The following is a 25,295-nucleotide window of genomic DNA, read 5'->3' on the forward strand; positions in this document are numbered from 1 at the left end:
GGTTGGATATATTCCAGTCTTTGCATAAGAAGGGAATGTGAAGTTTTAAAGTGTTCTTGCTGAATAGTGCTTAGCAGGGGATACACTTTTTTCTAGAGATAAATTTAGCCTCTGTACAGTTTGTTGCTTTGGGATACTGATACCTTGCTTGCAAAGCAAACTGATGTGCCTGCTGTGCATTAGCCATTTTTAATGTTGCTACATGCATGGCATTGATAGCCATCAATGGGTTGCCCCAAACCTGAAGTTATGCAAAAGCAGTTGTTTTTTTTGGTGGCAGTAGTAAAAGTGCATGTAAAATACTAAGTATGCCATACCCCTAAACCCAGAGGCAACTCAAGTGATAAAATGTAGCACCATGCAAAATGGCAATTATATAACTGAATCCAACCCTGGCAGATCCATTAATTTTCATGGCTGAATCAAAAATCAGCACTCAAATACAACCCTTACAGACTGTCCCTAATGACTGAAGCCCATTAACTTAGTTGATTATGATTTTTTTTTTTTTCAGGCTGCCTTGACTGCACTACATGAAAGTGGACTACACACTTCTTCTGTTAAACAAGAACATTTTGAGAAATCTTTGACATCAGTAAAACCATCTCTGAGTGTTAAAGATTTGGGAATGTATAAAAAGTTATGTGGCCGTGCCATTAACTATAAGAGCAGCAATATATTTACTAATATAACTTAGCTATATTACATGCTATAAATGGACTGTATGCACAAAGAATGGTGGATGGACCGTGGACACATGAACACAGTACTTGTGTTTCTGTTAAGTGGATGCAACTTTTTAAATAGGACACATGTTCATTCAGCTAATCTACAGCATAGCTGGTCAACTAGCCATGGACTTTTTTTTTATGCCATTATTTTGACATTTTCCCCCTTAGATTTGGCACTCTGTGTGAGTAAGAAAATATTGGGCAGGACAGTATACATTGTCCCCAGTCTCAGATTCTATAGCAGAAAAGAGAAACTAAGTCATTATTCTTATATATACATAAATGGTTTATTATTTATAAAAAGGCATTTTTATCCTCCTGCATTCATTGCAGTGCATTATGCATTTACACTATAGACATAAACATCACCCTCCCAAGTGAATAAAAACACAACTTCAGTTTGTCATTTACATGTATTATTCTTCTTTAAAATGTATTTTTCTGGCAATCAAAACATTAATAAATATGTTATTACAACCCTCTGTGCATTTGTTACAGAATCATTTTTATTCTGTCATAAGATTTTGTAAAGAAAGAAAGGCAAGAGGCAACAATTCATCAAAACTTTGAAATTGAAAAAAAAAAATGCATATTTTATCTGGTATTTCATTGGAGCCACATCCAGAAAAATACAGGATTACATTAAAAAACACAAGTATATACAGCCTAATTATACTATTGTGTGTTTTTGAAAAATTGGTGTCAGAATTTAATGCTCACAAATGAAATGAAGGAACAGTCACATCCCCAAAGAGATCAAATAAACATAACAGGTGGCCTGTTATCCCAAGAACAATATAATAAGGCTGCAGAGTTAGCGGACAGGAATTCCTAAAAGTGTTGCTTAATAACTGGGTATCATACTCTTGTTTCACAGCAGTTGCACAATTCTGTGGTGCAAATCTAAAATGAAGTGCACTCCTTTTTGCTGAAAAAAGTTGAGGTGGTGAAAAATGTCACCTGAGGAGCATGTAGTTTTATAGGCATATTAAAGGTGGATGTGTAAAAATAAAAAGGCACACATTATTGTCTGGCCATAGACAAAGCCTGTGTGTATGCCCAGGGTAAAAACAGCAGCAGTATCAAAAGATTTGCTTATTTTGCTATAATGCTATATGCCTATTTAACAGGCTGTGACACTGATTTAAAGTGCAACTGTCACTATTGTAAAAAAAAAAAAAAAAAAAAAAAAAATTGAGAAAAATGTAGTGGCTGTTTTAGTTACAGCTGTTTATATATCTAAAAAATTGTGAGCTGCTAAACTTACAGTGAGTGAGTTACTCAGATTTCACCAGGTGGAAATGCAATGGCCAGACCTTTACAGTATCTGCCCAAAGAGCCTGTGGGCCAAATGTAATGATACCAGACCAGCAGCCATACTTCTAGCAACGTAGCCAATGTTCTCTACATTCAGAATGATCTAAATGATCACAAATGTGCTGGGGTTCTCCCTGCTTTTACTTGCTTTCCTGTGCCAATAACATTCTTAGTGAAGGGGCCCCCCTGCAATCTTGAGGCTCGGGCAGTATATATGGAATTGGACAAACTGCCTGATCAAATCTGGGCATGTGAACAACTTACTGATTCCAGCATTAGTGAGCAATTTGCACTGACATGGTTGGTAGAAATTTGGCAGAATATCAATGTCTACATCATAATAAAAGGGAACAACCCCTTTGAAACTATTTCTGGAAAAAGTGGTTATTTAGAAACCACTAATTAATTTCTTGTCAATATTTTAGTGTTTCATTATTTGGAACTTCTCAAAAAATAACATACAGGGTTGGAAACATGTGCAGTTTATGTAATTGCTTTTATGATCCAGCAGAAGTTATTTTATATACACGTAGTGATTAAAATATAATTACATTTATTTAAAAAGTTGCTTTGCTGTACTTTTGAATTAGCTCAGACATTTTTATTCCAAATTCTGAATTTCTTTTGTTTTTCTTTTCATATTTGACGTTGCATTTCAGCTAGGCTAACAGCATGCTGTCACTTTCCACACAGGAGAGATGTGCATAGAAAGGCTAGAGAACGGAAGCTCTACTCACAGGAAGCCTAGTGGCAAGTGAATGAAGTCTTGTATAAATAAAATATAAATAAATACAGTCCCAAGTTACAGGCACTTTCAGAACGGCTGCAGACTCATGGGTCCTGAGAAGGTGGAAGAGGAACCTCTGGCGATGCCAAACGGGCTTGGTATATTTAGAAAAACAAAAGGAGGTTATAAAGAAGAAGAAAGTCCTGTTAAAACCATGTCCACCTAAATTATAACCTAGGTAAGTACCTGGAAAAGAACTTTTGTCATAAACCTTTGCAACCTAAATCAGGAGTAACATCCTGCCTGCTTTATGTGGCTTCCCTTCGCTTTTTACCTCAGTCTATTCTAATTAGATCTTTCACATTTAGAGCCAGAACATGAAAGACTAACAGCAGCAATGTTGTGTCAGTTTCAATCTATAAACAGTAGAACATAAGTGCAAAGTACAGAACACTGATAAGGTGACAACTTTTCTGCTTCTTAAAATGGCAACAGCAGCTTATCACATACACTTGGTTCAAAATCAACACCATACTGTTGTATTGGTACCAACAAGAATTCTGTTCCTGTGATCACTGATCATCCAGTCACATATACATGTAAACTTAAATTCTAATCTGAGCTCTGCCAGTAAGCCAGAAATCAGCAAACTATTTAGGATTGTAATACGCAGTAACGTAATGTTCTCTTACTGACCCACTCTAATACTTTGCACAATGCTTAATACCAAGGAAAGTGGGATGATATTTACAATACTATTGGCCATGCAGTAATTTAGTTTTCAGTGGGAGGAAACCATAATACCCCTATATGAAAGTCTACATGAAATTAATGGGGTTGTTCACCTTCAAAATATCTTTTTGTATGTTGTAGAGAGTGCTATTCTGAAACAATTTGCAATTGGTCTTCATTTATTATGCTTCATGTTTTTTTTAATTATTTAGCAGCTTTCCAGTTTGGAATTCTAGCAGCTATTTGGTTGCTAGGGTCCAAATTATTCTAGTAACCAGGCAGTGGTTTGTAAGAGAAACTGGAATATGAATAGGATGATAAGTAATAGAAAGAGTAATAGAAAGTAATAATACAATGAAATTGTAGCCTCAAAGAACAATAGTTTTTTGGCTGCTGGGATCAGTGACCCCCATTAGAAAGCTGGAAAGAGTCAGAAAAGGAAAGCAAATAATTAAAACTTGATAAAAAAAAAATGAAGACCAGATGAAAAGTTGCTAAGAACTTGCCATTCTTTAACATACCAAAATTTACCTTAAAGGTGAACCACCCTTTTAAGCACTTCAACGCAGATTGTGAAAATGGCACATAGAAAACTAGCTTACCCTTAAAATATGGCAATCTATGCAATTGCTTTGCTTCAAATAACATACTGTTATCCATGCCATGGGCTTATTGTGCTATAGCGTAAAACATGAGGTTTATGTGCAAACTTGCTTAACTCTGTAAACATTTGAGTTGTAGGTCTACACGGCCTCAGCAGAATACTGCAGAGAGAAAGGTTATTCTCTTTTGGTCTATAAAGATTCTAGATTCCAATAAGAAAATGTGCTTCTCCTTTATATATAGAGACAGAGAGAGCAAGCCACTGCTGCTTCATAGTAAGGATTTTAAGGTTAACATGTATTGCTCTGGGTGTCCTACACCTAGTGTGTCAGTTGTAAGGCAACAGTCCATGGGACTTAGGCATTGGAACAGTCAGTGCAACGGGTGCTCTCCTCTTGCCCGTAACTCTGTATCTGAATGAAGCATTTGTACATTCCATGTGTTTTCAGCAGTACATGTCTGGCTTTATTTTGCACTTCCTCCCACTTTGATGAGGCATCAGGACCTGATGGAAAACATGAGTGGTTAGAAAAGTAATTTCTCCAGCATTATCATGATTTGCTTTCTTCCTTTGATTTTTTTCTAGGTTTTTGCAAAGCACACTATGGTTATAAACTAGAGTTTAGTTCCCTATTTGTCCCCACCACATATGACAGATATGCACAGAAATACTACAGTTAATGATAGTGGCCATGAAGTTAAACTTACACAGTTGCAAATGTATTATGGCAGCAGATTTTCCTGTTGTGAGGGACCAGACATTAAGGTCTTTCACAGAGTAAACGTCTTCAATTTTCATCAGGTCATCCTTGATCCTATCCACATTCAGATGTCTTGGAACACCTCAAATGAAATGGACATGTTTAAGCAAATGTAGCCATTATACCCTGTTGTCAGAGAAACAAATTAAAGGGATTCTGTCACGAGAAAACATGTCTTTCAAAACGCATTCGTTAACAGAGCTCCTAAAGCAGAATTCTGTACTGAAATTCGTTTTTTAAAAGAGCAAACAGATTTTTTAATATTTAATTTTGAAATTTGACATGGGGCTAGATATTTTGTTAATTTCCCATGTGCCCTCAGTCATGTGACTTGTGCTCTGATAAACTTTATTCACACTTTACTGCTGAGCTGCAAGTTGGAGTGATATCCAAAAATGCTGCCATGCAGAATAGCACTCAATCCCAGTCCAGCTTGGGACTCCTCCAGTTACATGGGAGTAGGAGAAACAATAAGTTATCTGAAAGCAGTTCTAATGTGTAGCGCTGGCTCCTTCTGAAAGCTCAGACTCAGGCACAATGCACTGAGATGGCGCCTACACACCAATATTACAGCTTAAAAATTACTTTTGTTGGTTCAAGAAGAAAATTTTAAATGGTAGAGTGAATTATTTGCTATGTAAACAGTGTAATTTAGAAATAAAAGTACACCATAAAATGACAGAATCCCTTAAAGCAGTGCTGTCCAACTTCTGCCGTGCCGAGGGCCGGAATTTCTCTCGCATACATGGTGGAGAGCCCCTAACGGAAGCCAGTTTTGGCCACTCCCCCATTTTAAACCACACCCACTTCAACCATCATTCATATGTTAAAGAATTATATTATGTTATATTAAGACACACCCTTAAATCTATATGCCTCCTCCCCTGTGGATAGCACAGCAACCCCCAGCATATAATTACACACCTTAGGGACCATTTAATGTCTATTTTCAACTGCTAACAAACTCCCAGAACAAACCCCTGTCAGGTGTACTCTACTGCACATGTGAAACAAGAATTCTCGCAGAGGATGCCTGGGACACCAGTAGAAAGTAAAACGGAGGTGTGGCGCTCACAGTTTCACAGACTGGTGCAGTTTGCTCCTAACATTCAAATATGTGATGCAAGCAGCACTGTAGAGTAAGGGCCACAGCCATGAAAACATACAGATAGCACCATACCCCATACAACACAGGAGAAACAGCAGCTCTACATGCCCTCACTTCAATACTAGGTTTTTATACAACCAAAACTTGCCTCCAGGCAACCAGGAATTCAAAAATAAGCACCTGCTTTGAGGCCACTGGGAGCAACATCCAAGGGGTTGGGGGAGTAACATGTTGGGGAACACTGCTCTACTCCCACATGAAAATGGGAAGCAACATGTGACAATCCTCTACGTTTTGATCACTGCTACACACAAAATTACAGTTGCACAAGCAACAAAACCTAAGAAAATCTTATGTAATACCATAACAGCTTTTTTTTTTTTTTTTTTTTTTTTTTTTTTAAACATTTAAAAATTGTATCTGTCCCACCAACAACTACAGATAAACTCTTTATTGCCAACAAATGTTCTATTTTAGGGCTAGGTCATATGTTTCAATAGTAAAGCATTGTAAAAACAGCTGTGGAAGGTACAGGTATGGGATCCATTATTTAGAAAGCTCCAAATTATGGAAAAGCAATTTACCATAAACTTCATTTTAATCAAATAATTCTAATGTTTAAAATAGATTTCCTTCTTCTCTGTAATAATGATACCCCATATGTGGCAATGGGAAATAACCTGTGGATTCCTCTGTGCTTCGATCACTGCTACACACAAAATGACAGTTGTGCAGGACACAAAACCTAAGAAAACCGTAAATCTAGTGCCACACGGGGCTGGTTCTTGGCTTGCAGAAAAACGCAGGCAGAGAATCAGCCCCTATGCCGTCACAGGTTTCCTACACATCACCCCCAGTGCATTGCTGCTGATGGCTCACAATAAAATGGTTAACCTGAACAAAGGGCACTGCAGAAATAGCATAATAAATGGATTTAAATCCTCTCATAATTGCAGGAACTATCTTCAAATTTGCTACATGTGTTAGCAATCCAGGCATATTTATTATTTTATTGTGTGATTTTACAAGCAAATTACAGCGTTCTACAGTAATGCTGATTATGAGTTTTAGGTTGGAACTTAATAATAATATGGAATAAAAACATCACGTCACATAGCCCTTATACAAATAAGGCTTTTGCTCTTTAGTGGCATCAATAACATTTCCCCCTGTGTATCTCCCAGGTAAAACCCCGTTCAACTTGTTCGACATGTTAACATGTGCCCTACTTCCCAATTTAAACTTGAATTGCTGCCCACATGACTGTGTAGCAACCTAGTTATATAAATTATATTTATCTGAAGCAAACACCAGTGTAACAGTGAGGGGGAACCGTACATTATTTCTATTCATTTAAATACAACTTGTAGCTGTTTGCAAAATAAAGGACACATACACATGAAACAATCCACTTACCTTCAAGTATTATTAGCACTGTATCCCATACTAAGCGGACTGTAGTAAAAACAACAAGTACAGAAAATATGTAGGTACAGATTGGGTCCGCTATTTTGTATTCTGGCTGCAACACAGAAATGCAGATGGATTTATAGATGAATTGAAAAAACAAAGAGGGAAAAAGTAAACACTTGTAAAGATACCAACACTATATAAAAAAAAAGTCAAAACCATGTTATTGCTATGACCTAATTTGATAAATATTTGGCATTGCAGCTGATTTAACTTATTAGTTTAACTCATTTTAGAAGCTCAGCAAGTCTTGACTGAATGAGAGCATTTTTTGGTTCTACAGTTTTTTTTAGAAAAAAGTTATTTTAATGAAGAAAGAAAAAGAAGACACATACCTTGAATCGTATAATATAGGCTGCTATTAAAACACCAATACTTTGAGCCAAGTCTCCTAGTGCATGGACAAATGCAGCTCTAACTGCCAGACTCCCATGACTATGCCCATGAGGGCTTGGTGAATTAGCTGCAGGTCCATGAGAATGTGAATGATGGTGACCAGACTGACTTAATAAAATTCCCATTCTGTGAAGGATAGAAAAAAACTGTAATAATGTCACAGTATTCACCCCCTTGGCATTTTTCATGTTTTGTGACATTCCTAATTTAAATGTTTCTTAATCTTATTTTATGTGATAATTCTGCACAAAATAGTCTAAGTTGGTGAAGTGAAATGAGAAAAATATATATAACATAACAATTAAAAAAAACTGAAAATTGGCATGTGCATATGTATTCACCCCCTTTGCCATGAAGCCCCTAAAAAGTCCTGGTGCAACCAACTACCTTTAAAAGTCACATAATTGGTGCAATGAAGACCATCTATGTGCAATCTTAGTGTCACATGATCTTTAAGTATAAACACACCCTTTCTGAAGGGCCCCAGAGGCTTCATCACCACTAAGCAAGAGGCATCACACCATGAAGACCAATGATCTCTAGAAAGGAGTCAGGGACTAAGTTTTTGAGAAGTACAAGTCAGGGTTGGGTTATAAAAAAAAAATAAAAAATATCCAAATCTTTGAGGATCCCCCGGAGCACCATCAAATCCATAATCTTCAAATGGAAAGAACATGGTACCACAACAAACCTGCCAAAAAAGGGCCACCCACCAAAACTCACAGACCGGGCAAGGAGGGCATTAATGAGAGAGGCAGCACAGAGACCAAAGGTAACCCTGAAGGAGTTGCAGAGTTTCACAGCAGAGACTGGAGTATCAGTCCATAGGAACACAATAAGCCATACACTCCAAAGAGATGGACACTCGAGTGGTTTAAGGGGAAACATTTAAATATGTTGGAATGGCCTAGTCAAAATCCAGAATCATCTGAGAATCAGTGTTCAGACTTGAAGTTTGCTGTTCACAAGCGAAAAACATCCAACATGGAGGAGCTGGAGCAGTTTTGCTTTGAGGAATGGGCAAAAATCCCAGTGGCAAGATGTGGCAAGCTCATAGAGACTTATCCAAAGCGACTTGCAGGTGTAATTGCCGCAAAAGGTGGCTCTATAAAGTACTGACTTTATGGGGGGTGAAGAGTTATGCACGCTGAAGTTTTCTGTTATTTTGTCCTATTTGTTGTATTTTTTTTTTTATTGTGAAGCAAACATCTTCAAAGTTGTAAGCATGTTCTGTAAATGAAATGGTCTCTCTCAAATAACTCTCAAAATAATCCATTTTAATTCCAGGTTGTAAGGCAACAAAACATGGAAAATGCCAAGGGTGGGGGGGAATACTTTAGCAAAGAACTGTAGCTTACAGATGTCAGTAAAGTATGTTAAAGGGAAACTATACCCCCAAACAATGTAGGTCTCTATATAAATATATTGCATAAACAAGCTCATATGTAAAACCCTGCTTCATCTAAATAAACCATTTTCATAAAAATATACTTTTTAGTAGCATGTGCTATAGGGTACTCCTAAATAGAGAATTGCTATTTTTATCTTGGTAACTAATGATATGTGGAAGATAACAAGCTGTAGATTGGAAGCTTTGAAATGATTATTTAAACATTTCACAACTTTTTATAAAAACTGATACATTTAGGAAAGCATTGTAACTTTGTAGATTGTAAGGTCTTTTGGGCAGGGCTCTCTTCACCTCTTGTATCGGTTATTGGTTGCTTTATTTGTTACTCTGTATGTCCAATGTATGAAACCCACTTATTGTACAGCGCTGCGGAATATGTTGGCGCTTTATAAATAAATGTTAATAATAATAACTTGGTAATTTGGAGTAGAAAGATTCATCAGAATATGTTCTTTCCAAAAATGTATAGTTTTCTAGGGTAAACCTACTTTAAGTGGAATATTTGGCCTTGAAATCTAAACTATGCAGCTTTCTTGAGCAGTGCTTTGGAAATTTGGTAGCGTACTGCTGGGAGTTTTTGACCCATTCAAGTGAGAAATCTGCATAAAACTATATATATTTGGCATTGGTGCGTTCAAGAGACATGGGACTTTCCAAATCAGTTGTACTTTTGTGCAGAAAAATGAATGAATATGTTTCTGATGTTTCTATGGAAAATATAATTTTCTTCATTTTTTACACATTTAGAAGTGTTACAGAAGTGGAATTACACTAAAATTCTAGCATATTTTGAAAGCTTAGTTTATCCCCAAAAAAAACCAAAGGCCCCTAAAGTGAAATAGTGCAAAATGTTAAAAAATGGTATAGGAATAAAAGTTCCACTTTGTCCAAATTGGCTGTCAGTGAAAGGGTTAAAGGATGAACTGCCATACATACTCGCCTGGCAAGGAACTATAAAGAATTTAATCACAACTGGTGTTTGTTACCTTGGCTTGTAATTGAAGTTATAAAGAAAGGGAAAGATGGGGATATGAATAAATTGCTCCTACAAAGAGACAATAATTTGATTTAAAAGCTGCATACCCTAGCATCTCACAGGTTAAGTAATGCTTGGAGCATTAATTTTTTTTTTTTTTTGCTTACAGATAAATTTGGCTGCCCTCGTCTGTTCTGAAGCATCATGTGGCAAGGCATCTGCTTTATGTTCATAACAGGATAAAGTTAATATTTATTCAGCAATATGTTTATTTTCTTAACTTTATGAAACTGGCTATATGCCTTGTGCTTTCTCTTGCCTATACTGGCTATATGCCTTGTGCTTTCTCTTGCCTATACTGGCTATATGCCTTATGCTTTCTCTTGCCTATACTGGCTATATGCCTTGTGCTTTCTCTTGCCTATACTGGCTATATGCCTTGTGCTAGACCCTTTAAAGGAGGAGAACAAATTAAATCACTGGGGTGTACCAAATGTTAGCAGTGATTGTAATCACTTACCTGATACCCTGGGCCAGTGCTCCTGTTAGCAGAAAACTGCACCAGGGTACTTGTGAGTGAGCGATCCTCTTCCTCCCTTCTTTCTGGGACCGGTGCAGTTTTCTGATAACTGGATCAGCAGCCTGGGGTATCAGGTAAGTGATTATAATCACTGGGGTGTTCCTAAAATTTGGCACCCCCCAGTGATTGAACCTTTCCTTCTCCTTTAAAGGATAATACATAAACATAAACATTGAGCTTCTGCGTAAAAGATTCAAACTTACATGAGGTTTACTGCAACACCTACAGCTGCAGTGATCAACATCACATCTCCATTAATGTTATAGTCCATGTGAATTGTCCTTTGTATGGCTTCATACAACAAAAAGCCTGTAAGGATGTATACCAGAATCACGCTGACAATGGCAGACAAAACCTCTGTAAAAGAAGAAAATGTATTTTAACAGTTAGCTAGTAGTAACCTTGACTAAGGCCCTTATTGTGGTTGGTCTAGGGCAGGGATCCCCAACCTTTTGAGCCACATTTAAATGGAAAAAGTGTTGGGGAGCAACACAAGCATGAAAATGGTTCCTGGGGTGCTAATGAGAGCTATAATTGGCTACTTAATAGCCCCTATGTGGACTGGCAGCCTTTTTGGCATTATACTTGGTTTTTATGCAAACAAAACTTGCCGTCTCCTTACCAGGAATTGAAAAATAACTACCTGGTTTGGGGGCACTGAGAGCAATATCCAAGGGGTTTGTGAGCATGTTGCTCATGAGCCATTGGTTGGGGATCACTGGTCTAGGGCAATGGTCCCCAACCAGTGGCTCACAAGCAACATGTTGCTCCCAGTGGCCTCAAAGCAGGTGCTTATTTTTGAATTCTTGGCTTGGAAGCAAGTTTTGGTTGCATAAAAACCCAGTCGGTGTAATGCCAAACAGAGCGACCTGTAGGCTGCCTTACTTAGGGGCTACCAAATCACCGATTACAGCTCTTATTTGACACCCCTGAAAGTTTTTCATACTTGTGTTGCTCCCAAATTATTTTTCCATTTGAATGTCACTTACGCATATAAAAAGGGTTGAGGATCCCTGGTCTTGGGTAACAATAAATAAACATATCTGTTTACACCAGAAGCTAAGTATAAAAGGGCTTACTCAGAGATTAAAGGGGATCACAAAAAAACAACAAAAGCAACTTTTGCATGTTACATTATTTTTGTGGTTTGAAAGTTATTTGTAAATGTTATTTGAAATTGGAATTAGCATCTATCTGGCAGTTTTCTTTGTTTCTGGTTCTGCCTATTGAAACTAATGCAACAGAAGCTAACTATTTATAGACCTAGAAGATAACCGAGTTTTGCTACACTGTTTTAAGAGTCAGAACCAGACAACAGAAAGAAATAAAAATATTCTGCATGCAAATGCAGTTACAATAACTGGAAACATGGAAAAAGCTTAATTAATGCATAACTCAACCTGGCTTACAAGCAGTACTTGGCAAAAAGCAAGAATCTAGGTCAGCAAATTCCAGATCTGTTGATATAAACAAAAACAAAGCCACACAAACCATCTTTAATGATGGCTGGTTTTCTTACCAAACGTCACAGACCATTAATGATGTTATTGTATGTGACACCCAATAAAATACTCCTGTCAACTTCTTTGGGTTCCTGGAAGTTACCCAGTTGTGTACCCCTCCCCCTGCATTTTATTATAATATATATATATATATATATATATTTTTTTTTTTTTTTTTTTTTTTTTTTTAAACAGTACAATTTTATTGAAGTGTTCAAACATGACAGTGTAGTTCCTTCAAGCAGTTATATAACTTCAAATTGCAGTGTAACGTGGCAGTATATACAATAGCTTAACATTGTACAATACATTTAATGTATGCGTGTCTTACAATTGAGCAGGGTTTTGCAAAAACATTGAGAAACAAGAAAAATAAGTTCTAGGTAACAAGTATGTATGCAGTGAATGTAAGATATTGAATAAAATACAATATCCCAAATACCAGCTGTGTGTTAATGTCTTTCTTTGGGGTAACCAGGGCCAGAAGTTATTTAATATAGAGGGGAAGAATTCATGCATCCTTGCAGCACTAACAAAGGGGGTAGCTATTGTAATAGGGGTGGAATTAAGTTCAGGTGGCCAAGTTTGTCCAGGGTGACCAACTTTTTAAACAATGTTGCAAAGGTCAATCTCCTCCAGCAAGACAGGTCTGTCAGTCTGCTGCCTTGTGTTACACTGTTTTAAAAGTCAGAGCCACTTTGGACAAAAGTAGCCGCCATCCTTACCAAACTGTTCAATACGGATATTTCTCCATGCCCCAAGATAATGCTTTTAGGCCATAAACTGCAAGGCCTCAATAACTCTGCACAATGCCTCACACAGCCCAATGGAAATCAAACTCACAATTAACTGGAAAAGTCCTAGATAAAATTGAATATATACACACCAACGAAGTTCTCAAATATCTACTGGAAAACAAAAAAGTATGCATATGAAGTAATGCATGTGAATAGGAAGGAAAAGAGCAAGAGAATGTTTACACAGTGTAAGCTATTATGAGAATCCTTCCAAATGTACAAAAGGGCAGCTTTGATGGTCAGTGCAAGAGTTAAACGACCATTTATTCATGTAAATACATGGGCAACAGAAATGAAAATTATATATACTAATGATTTGTGTAGAAAGCCCAACAAAATGTAAGCACAGAATCTTAATATTACCATGGAACAAATGAAAGTACACACATCTAAATTGTTAATTATAATTCAGCCAAGCCATCTGCACAGCCAAACCCATAAACATAGCTATTACATGGGTCAATGTCCTTTTACAATGGTTGTGAAATAAAATGAGCCGTACCCAGACGATGAAATCCAAAGGTGAAACGCTTGTTTGGAGGTTTTGAAGACAGACATAGAGCAAGCAGGGTCAAAATAATACTGCTGAGGTCAGAAAGCATATGGAGTGCATCAGTCATGATAGCAAGGCTGTTGGCAACATATCCGCCTGAAATAGAAGAATTAACAGTGTCAGAGGCAAGAAGTTTATATATAAACAAAAATAAAAAAAAGTTATTTATTTAAGGGCATAAAAGTAGTTGCTGCTTGGAGAAAACAATGAACTACTGAGTAGAATGAGTTCAAAAGTCCATTTTTCATATATCGCAGCACTTTTGCTGTCTTGGACTTGAGGGCTCATTCACTAGGTTCTAATCACAAAGGTGCTGGTGCCCAAACACATTACTCTAAATTTGCATGCCTGCTTTCCAGCAAAGGAGCAGGTTCAAAGTAATGGTTGCCTAGAAGGGATATTCCCTTTGTGTGTTGCTCCTTAAAGGGGATGTAAGGGCACAAAATGATATTGCATGTAGTGATTGTAAACCTAAAATGGATCATATTTGCAAAGTACTTCAATTACAATTTAGTAGGAAGGAAACTTTGCGTGACTTTGAAAATCGAATAGTGAATACTAGACTCCCAGTAATACCAGACCCATGGCTAGAGGCCTGCCCAGAGGCAGAACCCTCTGACTAATTAAACATTGTGTTAATATGCTGTATTGACTATCCCACAGGTCTTTTGATAACATACCATTACCTGTTGTCTTAATGTATCTATTGCTCTGATGGCATACATTGGGGCTGTTTCACCTAATTTCTACGGTCATTGCACTGCCTGTACACATTTTCTGTTTGCATTGTTGTGAAAATCAATAAATAAAACATTTTAAAAAAGGTTATTGTATCATCTCCAAAAAGTCGAATCATAAAAACTTACATACCACAATATAATTTGGCAAAACATTCACAAATAAAGGGGAACTTGATTAGATTTCAATGTCAAACCTCAGACATTGATAAATATGCTGTTAAAAGTTAGCAATACAATAACAAACACTTTAACATTTATTGTACTGCACTGCAGATCATGATGGCACTTCAAAAATACATGTTAATAATAATATGACAACTGAGCAAAAGAAAATGTATACAGTTAGGTTTTATGTAACACATAATGCGTCATGTGAAAGATTCTTTCCCAGACAGGTTTAAAAAAGCCCTCACTGGCCATGCCCTTTCAGTAGTACCGTCACAATCACGCCACGTGACACCGGGACAGGGAAACAAGGGGTTACACTCAGTCACCTTTCACACAGGTTAGACTAACATCAAGCACCCCCAAACACACCACCGCCCCAAATAACTATTCGCTGCCACCATCTAGCATTAACAGGCGATAAAAACCTAATCTCCCTGCTCTCTACAACATGTACTATTTCCTAATACACAAATGTTTCACACACTCTCTCTTACTGTAGTTATGGTTAGCTTCCACTAATTCAACAAGCACTCTAGCAGCCAAAGGGTTAAATTACAGTCGAACACACTCTCCTGCTAGCAGTTAATATATTTTAGGCCCAAACGTCATACAAGTACATGAGTCTTAGAGCCAAAGGACATAACTTATTACATTTTATATTTAACCCTTTTACTGCCAGCCATTTTGGTCAAAGCGGAACTTGTATTGCCAGACAGTTTTTGAACATTTTGCACTGTTTCACTTTAGGGGCCTTTCCTCGGGGGGACTTTTAGTTTACCAAGGAAAACAATATATCGTTTTTTTCAGAACAACCTAAGCTTTCAAAATATGGTAGAATTTTTGTGTAATTCCAATTCTGTAACAAGATATAGGCTTCTAAATGTCTAAAAATGCAAAAAAAATCAAATTTTCCATAATATAATCACACATACTAGAAACAAAAATTATTTTATGCACGAATATACAACTGATTTGGAAAGTCCCATGTCTCCTGAACGTGCCAATACCAAATATATATAGTTTTATGGAGATTTCTCACTTGTATAGGTCAAAAACTCCCAGCAGTACACTACCAAATTCCCAAAGCACTGCTCCAAAAAAACTGCATACTTTGGATTTCAAGGCCAAAATTCCACTAACAGAAGGTTTATCCCAGAAAATTGTACATTTTTGGAAAGAACTGATTCTGGGGAATACAGAATAGGCACAACTGTCTGTCTACTCCAAACTATCAAGTCGCAATGCTTTCCTAAAGTTATTGGTTTTTATCAAAATTTGTGATTTTTTTTAAAAATCGCTTCAAAGCTTCTAGTCTATAGTATCTTATCTCCTACAGGTCATAAAGTAACCAAATAAAACACCCTAAATATGAATGCCTGGGGTCCACTGAACAGTTTGATGCCCAATATGTATAGGTTTACCTAAGTATGTGGCATGTAGGGGCCCCAATGTGAACATACCCCATATGAACTGTCATTTCTGTCATTTCAGCTTCTGCAAAATCAACACATTTACATCATTATATGTGGGATGAAGCTAGTAAAAAGTACGCTCACCCCAGAAAGTCATATATTTTTGGAAAGTACACATTCCCCCGAATCTAAAATGGGTACCCATGTCTTTCTACTCCAAAGTACCAAGCCGCACAGCTTTTCTAAAGTTAGCAATTTTGATGACATTTCCAAAAATCCCCTCAAAGCTTCCACTTTGAAGCATCTTATCTCCCACATAGCATTAGGTACCAAGATAAAACACCCTGAATTTGAACGCCAGGGGTCCACTGAACAGTTTGATGCCCAATATGTATAGGTTTACCTAAGTATGTGGCATGTAGGGGCCCCAATGTGAACATACCCCCATATGAACTGTCATTTCTGTCATTTCAGCTCCTGCAAAATCAACACATTTACATTATTATATGTGGGATAAAGCTACAAAAAAGTACGCTCACCCCAGAAAGTCATATATTTTTGGAAAGTACACATTCCCCCGAATCTAAAATGGGTACCCATGTCTTTCTACTCCAAAGTACCAAGCCGCACAGCTTTTCTAAAGTTAGCAATTTTGATGACATTTCCAAAAATCCCCTCAAAGCTTCCATTTTGAAGCATCTTATCTCCCACATAGCATTAGGTACCAAGATAAAACACCCTGAATTTGAACACCAGGGGTCCACTGAACAGTTTGATGCCCAATATGTATAGGTTTACCCAAGTATGTGGCATGTAGGGGCCCGAATGTGAACATACCCCCATATATACTGTCATTTCTGTCATTTCAGCTTCTGCAAAATCAACACATTTACATCATTATATGTGGGATAAAGCTAGTAAAAAGGATGCTCACCCCAGAAAGTCATATATTTTTGGAAAGTACACATTCCCCCGAATCTAAAATGGGTACCTATGTCTTTCTACTCCAAAGTACCAAGCCGCACAGCTTTTCTAAAGTTAGCAATTTTGATGACATTTCCAAAAATCCCCTCAAAGCTTCCACTTTGAAGCATCTTATCTCCCACATAGCATTAGGTACCAAGATAAAACACCCTGAATTTGAACGCCAGGGGTCCACTGAACAGTTTGATGCCCAATATGTATAGGTTTACCTAAGTATGTGGCATGTAGGGGCCCCAATGTGAACATACCCCCATATGAACTGTCATTTCTGTCATTTCAGCTCCTGCAAAATCAACACATTTACATAATTATATGTGGGATAAAGCTACAAAAAAGTACGCTCACCCCAGAAAGTCATATATTTTTGGAAAGTACACATTCCCCCGAATCTAAAATGGGTACCCATGTCTTTCTACTCCAAAGTACCAAGCCGCACAGCTTTTCTAAAGTTAGCAATTTTGATGACATTTCCAAAAATCCCCTCAAAGCTTCCACTTTGAAGCATCTTATCTCCCACATAGCATTAGGTACCAAGATAAAACACCCTGAATTTGAACACCAGGGGTCCACTGAACAGTTTGATGCCCAATATGTATAGGTTTACCCAAGTATGTGGCATGTAGGGGCCCGAATGTGAACATACCCCCATATATACTGTCATTTCTGTCATTTCAGCTCCTGCAAAATCAACACATTTACATCATTATATGTGAGATAAAGCTACAAAAAAGTACGCTCACCCCAGAAAGCCATATATTTTTGGAAAGTACACATTCCCCCGAATCTAAAATGGGTACCCATGTCTTTCTACTCCAAAGTACCAAGCCGCACAGCTTTTCTAAAGTTAGCAATTTTGATGACATTTCCAAAAATCCCCTCAAAGCTTCCATTTTGAAGCATCTTATCTCCCACATAGCATTAGGTACCAAGATAAAACACCCTGAATTTGAACACCAGGGGTCCACTGAACAGTTTGATGCCCAATATGTATAGGTTTACCCAAGTATGTGGCATGTAGGGGCCCGAATGTGAACATACCCCCATATATACTGTCATTTCTGTCATTTCAGCTCCTGCAAAATCAACACATTTACATCATTATATGTGAGATAAAGCTACAAAAAAGTACGCTCACCCCAGAAAGCCATATATTTTTGGAAAGTACACATTCCCCCGAATCTAAAATGGGTACCCATGTCTTTCTACTCCAAAGTACCAAGCCGCACAGCTTTTCTAAAGTTAGCAATTTTGATGACATTTCCAAAAATCCCCTCAAAGCTTCCATTTTGAAGCATCTTATCTCCCACATAGCATTAGGTACCAAGATAAAACACCCTGAATTTGAACGCCAGGGGTCCACTGAACAGTTTGATGCCCAATATGTATAGGTTTACCTAAGTATGTGGCATGTAGGGGCCCCAATGTGAACATACCCCCATATATACTGTCATTTCTGTCATTTCAGCTCATGCAAAATCAACACATTTACATCATTATATGTGGGATAAAGCTACAAAAAAGTACGCTCACCCCAGAAAGTCATATATTTTTGGAAAGTACACATTCCCCCGAATCTAAAATGGGTACCCATGTCTTTCTACTCCAAAGTACCAAGCCGCACAGCTTTTCTAAAGTTAGCAATTTTGATGACATTTCCAAAAATCCCCTCAAAGCTTCCACTTTGCAGCATCTTATCTCCCACATAGTGTTAGGTACCAAGATAAAACACCCTAAATATGAACGCCAGGGGTCCACTGAACAGTTTGATGCCCAATATGTATAGGTTTACCTAAGTATGTGGCATGTAGGGGCCCCAATGGGAACATACCCCCATATGATCTATCATTTCAGCTCCTGCAAAATCAACACATTTACATCCTTTATGTGGGATAATGCTACAAAAAAAGTACATTCACCCCAGAAAGCCATATATTTTTGGAAAATACACATCCCCCCGAATCTATAATGGGTAAATATTTCTTATTGCTACAAAGTACCAAGCTGTAAAGCTTTCCTAAGTTTGCAGATTTATATGACATTTTCGAAAATCGCATAAAAATGTTGCAATTTGCCGCATTTATCTCTCACAATTTCTTGATAAAGATCAGATAAAGACAAATCACCCCAAAAAGGAACACCAGAGGTCTACTGAACAGTTTGATGCCCAATATGCATAGATATACCAAAGTCTGCGGTATGTACTGAACCCTAAATGAAAATAGCGCATAAGGATTTCTCGCCTGCCAGCTCAGCTTTTGCACACAGAGCCCCCTGTCAGTGTATTATGTGCCAAAACTTCCCCTAACTATACAGAGACCCCCACAAAACCATATATTTTTGGAAAGTACACATTCTGACAAATCCAACAAAGGTAAAGAGTCCTTTCTACACCAAAGTACCAAGCCGCAAAGCTTTCCTAAAGTTATCGGTTTTTATGACATTTCAGAAAATCGCCTAAAAATGTTGCAATTTGCCGCATTTATCTCACACAATTTCTTGCGTACAAAGGCAAGTCACCCCAAATAGGAACACCAGAGGCCTACTGAACAGTTTGATGCCCAATATGCATAGATATACCAAAGTCTGCGGTATGTACTGAACCCTAAATGAAAATAGCGCATAAGGATTTCTCGCCTGCCAGCTCAGCTTTTGCACACAGAGCCCCCTGTCAGTGTATTATGTGCCAAAACTTCCCCTAACTATACAGAGACCCCCACAAAACCATATATTTTTGGAAAGTACACATTCTGACAAATCCAACAAAGGTAAAGAGTCCTTTCTACACCAAAGTACCAAGCCGCAAAGCTTTCCTAAAGTTATCGGTTTTTATGACATTTCAGAAAATCGCCTAAAAATGTTGCAATTTGCCGCATTTATCTCACACAATTTCTTGCGTACAAAGGCAAGTCACCCCAAATAGGAACACCAGAGGCCTACTGAACAGTTTGATGCCCAATATGCATAGATATACCAAAGTCTGCGGTATGTACTGAACCCTAAATGAAAATAGCGCATAAGGATTTCTCGCCTGCCAGCTCAGCTTTTGCACACAGAGCCCCCTGTCAGTGTATTATGTGCCAAAACTTCCCCTAACTATACAGATCCCCCACAAAACCATATATTTTTGGAAAGTACACATTCTGACAAATCCAACAAGGGTAAAGAGTCCTTTCTACACCAAAGTACCAATCTGCAGAGCTTTCCTAAAGTTATTGGTTTTTATGACATTTCAGAAAATTGCCTAAAAATGTTGCAATTTGTCACATTTATCTCACACAATTTCTTGCGTACAAAGGCAAATCACCCCCAATAGGAACACCAGAGGCCTACCGAACAGTTTGATGCCCAATATGCATAGATATACCAAAGTCTGCGGTATGTACTGAACCCTAAATGAAAATAGCGCATAAGGATTTCTTGCCTGCCAGCTCAGCTTTTGCACACAGAGCCCCCTGTCCGTGTATTATGTGCCAAAACTTCCCCTAACTATACAGATCCCCCACAAAACCATATATTTTTGGAAAGTACACATTCTGACAAATCCAACAAGGGTAAAGAGTCCTTTCTACACCAAAGTACCAATCTGCAGAGCTTTCCTAAAGTTATTGGTTTTTATGACATTTCAGAAAATTGCCTAAAAATGTTGCAATTTGTCGCATTTATCTCACACAATTTCTTGCGTACAAAGGCAAGTCACCCCAAATAGGAACACCAGAGGCCTACTGAACAGTTTGATGCCCAATATGCATAGATATACCAAAGTCTGCAGTATGTACTGAACCCTAAATGAAAATAGCGCATAAGGATTTCTCGCCTGCCAGCTCAGCTTTTGCACACAGAGCCCCCTGTCAGTGTATTATGTGCCAAAACTTCCCCTAACTATACAGAGACCCCCACAAAACCATATATTTTTGGAAAGTACACATTCTGACAAATCCAACAAGGGTAAAGAGTCCTTTCTACACCAAAGTACCAAGCCGCAAAGCTTTCCTAAAGTTATCGGTTTTTATGACATTTCAGAAAATCGCCTAAAAATGTTGCAATTTGCCGCATTTATCTCACACAATTTCTTGCGTACAAAGGCAAGTCACCCCAAATAGGAACACCAGAGGTCTACTGAACAGATTGATGCCCAATATGCATAGATATACCAAAGTCTGCGGTATGTACTGAACCCAAAATGAAAATAGCGCATAAGGATTTCTCGCCTGCCAGCTCAGCTTTTGCACACAGAGCCCCCTGTCAGTGTATTATGTGCAGTAACCCCCCCTAACTATACAGTGACCCCCAGAAAACCATATATTTTTGGAAAGTACACATTCTGATGAATTCAAAATAGGTAAAGTTATTTTTGTACACCAAAGTTACACCTGGCAAAGCTACGCTAAAAACAGATCAGGAACACTTATATAGGGATAAAATGTGATAAAACCACAAAAATTGTGCAAATCAGTGAAACAACAAAATAAGTTACATGACAGTGTAATTAGTGGCCAGAATATCTGATCCAATAGTTACGCTGTCAAAATAAACAGTTTTTAGGTAAAAGAAAATAAAAACAAAGTGGTAAAATGAAAAAAAAAAAAAAAAAAAGCAAAACAAAAAAAACCCAAAGTGTTTGTGTATACATGTGTGTACATGTGTAAAAGTTGTGTGATAGTGTGTAAGTGTGTATATGAGTGTAAATAAGTGTATAAAAGTGTGAAAAATGAAAAAAAAAAAAAAAAAAATAAAAAATAAAAAAATGCTAAAATGTGTGCTGTAAGTGTGTGTAAATGTATGTAAGTGTGTATAAATGTATGTAAATGTGTGTATAAGTGTGTAAAAGTGTGTAAATGCAATAAAAAAAAAAAGTCCTTACCTGTTCCTGAAGACCGATCGCCTCCTTCGTCATTTGGGCCGGCGCTGGGGGAGAGGGAGGAAGCAGGAAGCAGCAGATGCGATGCGATCGCATCTGCTGCTTCCTGGAGGGTCCTGCGAGCGATCGGCTCGCAGGACCCTGATGACAGCCCCCCTGGCACATTGCCCAGGGGGGCTGTCATTGTTAGAAGCCCTCTGCAGCGGCGGCACATGCCGCCGCTGCAGAGGGCAGCGCTTAAACGCCAACGACGTATGAGACACGTCGTTGGCGTTTAAGCCCTTTTACTGCCATCACGTATGCCATACGTGCTTGGCAGTAAAAGAGTTAATATTACAAAGGTAAACAGTGCATTTACAAAGATATTACAAAAAGAGACACACCCCCCCCCCCCCCCGCACATGCCAGCTGAGTCTTGCTCACAACTCCGGTTCCCAAACCCCCCCTCCGATCCCCGCTCCGTGCACAACGCTCACCGCACCCCCCCACCTGCCGGCTGTGTCTTACTCACAACTCACAAGTGACAGTTGCTCACAACTCCAGACACCCCCCCCCCCCCCCCCCCTTCGATCCACGCATTTTTTTTTCTGAAAAAAAAATTGTGCTTTAATGAATGGGCCCCCCCAAGTGTGATATAGAGAGTGATATTTTGAGACAATTTCTTCATTTGTTATTATTTGTTGTTTTTGAATTATGTAGCTTTTTGTGCAGCAACTCTTCATTTTGGAAATTCAGCAGCTATCTAGTTGCTATGGTCTAAATTATACTAATAACAAGGCAGTGGTCTGAATGACAAAAGAAAGATAATAAAAAGTATTAATAACAATACAATTGCAGCCTCACAAAGCTATATTTTTTTTGTCTGCCAGGGTCAGTGACCCCCATTTAAAAAGCATTCAAAAACTATAATAAAAATTAAAAACCACCAAAAGGTGCTAAGAATGTGTCATTCTATAAGATACTAAAAGTTAACTTAAATGCAAACTACCCTTTAATCTAAAACATGACAAGGAACCAGCAATTAAAACCCACTCATTTTAATTTTGGGTTGCAAGATTGGAATCTCCAATATCTGGCATGTTAACCTTTCAACAAACTCATTGACCCAAATGCATCAGTCTAATTCAGGTCAGATTAATAGCACTAGCATGAAACAGGCCTAAAGGAATGTCAGATTTCATACTGAAAGTTAGGCACTCATATACACATCATATAAAAACCTGCACTACAAGCTCCTAACAGAAGGGAGTAACATCATTGTAATACCTGGAATGTGGGAGTGGGTGGAAATCAATACTTATTACGGAAGCTCAAGGCAATTATGATCAGTATGACAATGCCAACAACTAAAGGGTTTTTCCTGAGTGTTCATTAACAAACATATAACATTTCTTTGTTGCTATAAGAATGCTGTGAATCTCATTTATCAATATCATACTAATGTAAATCACACATACATCTGAAGATTACCATTGCTATTTTGAGGTACTTCATATATGAAGGAGTCAACACTGTTGGTGCAGGACAGGGGTGCCCCCCCGCTGATCTACTTTTGACTCCTCTCCGCGTACGTACGCATACCCAATAAACATGCCGCACTTCTGCATTTCACACCTTCAACGCCGTCAACCAGAAATCCACGGGGGATCGACTGGTGGACTGCGATTGACGTTTTGGTCACCCCTGGTGTAGGAGATACAAATCCGTGAGGAGGAATCTTCATGAACAGCATTATTGTACTGCCTTCATTCCATTTCATTATCAAGTCACTTCTGAGCTGCCTGTCACTGCTGAATGCCATAACTTAAGAAAGAGACAGGGGCCCCTTGAGAAAGGGTCCTAAATATTGCTATCTAAATGAATTACAGGCTTTTATATCTGGATTGTACAAACTGTGTACAGTGGTATCACTGGCTTTACTGTAGGATTATATGAAATCCAAACCACCTCTCTTAAAAGAATGTACGCCACCTTACACCTTGTGTCAGGATTATGGCAAGTAGTGACTAAAAATGTTAACCTTTCCAATGCAAGGGTGATACTGGTGTATGTACAGTATAATAACACCCCCGCCTGTGTGCGCCCTAATCAGTTTGCCGTATGCTGCCTGTGTGCACCCTAATCGGTTTGCCGTATGCTGCCTGTGTGCGCCCTAATCGGTTTGCCGTATGCTGCCTGTGTGCGCCCTAATCGGTTTGCCGTATGCTGCCTGTGTGCGCCCTAATCGGTTTGCCGTATGCTGCCTGTGTGCGCCCTAATCGGTTTGCCGTATGCTGCCTGTGTGTGCCCTAATCTGTTTGCCGTATGCTGCCTGTGTGTGCCCTAATCAGCTAATCACTAAGGCTACTTTACCATGCAAATCATCTTAATTTTTACCACCAGAGATTTCCAGGGAAATCCTAATATGCTCAACTGAAACTGCCTTAACTATTACTCTCAAATGCACCCCTCGCCTTAAACACTTTAAGCCTCTTACTATAACACCCAACTCTCAAACTTTTAAAGGGGAATATAAACCTCTATACATTATTATTATTATTATTTATATAGCGCCATCAATTTACGCAGTGCTTTACAGAATAGAGGGGTACAAAAGACGGAACAGTTAACATGTACATATAAACAATTAACAAAAATGGTTTGCAGTTACAGTGAATGAGGATCGGATACACTAGGGGGGGAAATAATGAGTGTATACATAATACAACTCGTACAAAAGAGCTTACACACAGTATATGCACAGGTTTGTATTTAGCACAATGAAATCCAAACTGAGACCTCCCCAATGTTGTTAAATGATATTTGCATTGGGAATTGTAGTTGAACAACAGCTGGGGGCAGTGAGCCAGGAGTACTGCTATTTGTTGGGTGCTGCAAGTTTTGGTTAAACTACAGATACATTAGTAGGAAGGTGCCCACTACTGGGAGGAGCCAACTAGGGAATCTTGTTCTTCACTAGCAAAACAATAACACTCACCCACAAGTTCCCCCACCATGAAGAGGAGATAAAGGGCCGCAGCCAGGAGCAGCTTTCTCTTCACCTTGCCCTGTTTCCTCCTCTCCCTATGGTTGCTGCACTTCTCACACGGTTCCGTCTTGACCCGGTTCTGCCAGCTCTCCAATAAGGACTCATCATCAGAGGCCATGTTCATGGGTACCCCATTTGCTGCCACCGGTTCATCTGCCACCAGAACCCGCAGCTTATTGAACCTGGGCAAAACCTCTTCACCCTCCAGTGCCGGTTCCTCCGTGCAATCAAAGCCAGTGGCATCGTTCAAGTAAGGTGGCTGGTCAGACCTCTGGAAAGCCGACCTGACAGAGCTCCACCAGGCTTGTGGCCGCCACATGTCGGCACCGCTCAGCCAGCCCAGGCTGTAGAAGCCACTCACTTCTCAGATCCTCACACTCTGAATGACACAGTCAGGGCTTCCGGGTTTGTTTTCGGCTGAGCGCAAACATTGAGTCACGT

The 25,295-nt window shown here is 38.6% G+C and overlaps 2 protein-coding genes across 5 annotated transcripts in view; one reads left to right on the forward strand and one right to left on the reverse strand.

Annotated features, from left to right (window-relative positions):
* The window catches only part of spata5l1 (spermatogenesis associated 5-like 1), a 31,020-nt gene extending 29,716 nt beyond the window's left edge, over positions 1-1,304 (forward strand). For 3 of the 4 annotated variants that reach the window (XM_012959290.3, XM_012959288.3, XM_012959289.3), the window contains one exon: positions 515-1,304. In XM_012959290.3, the coding sequence (XP_012814744.2) occupies positions 515-697 (183 nt within the window). In that variant the 3' untranslated portion in view covers positions 698-1,304. 4 annotated transcript variants of the gene reach the window in all.
* Positions 997-25,251, reverse strand: slc30a4 (solute carrier family 30 (zinc transporter), member 4). The gene is given in 7 exon segments (NM_001102711.1): positions 997-4,615; positions 4,819-4,953; positions 7,396-7,501; positions 7,785-7,971; positions 11,016-11,169; positions 13,614-13,760; positions 24,804-25,251. Coding segments are annotated over 7 exon segments (1,248 nt in total). The 5' UTR covers positions 25,174-25,251; the 3' UTR covers positions 997-4,466.
* Between the last annotated feature and the right edge of the window lie 44 nt (positions 25,252-25,295).

Source organism: Xenopus tropicalis, chromosome 3, assembly GCF_000004195.4.
Source record: "Xenopus tropicalis strain Nigerian chromosome 3, UCB_Xtro_10.0, whole genome shotgun sequence".
Lineage (NCBI taxonomy): Eukaryota > Metazoa > Chordata > Amphibia > Anura > Pipidae > Xenopus > Xenopus tropicalis.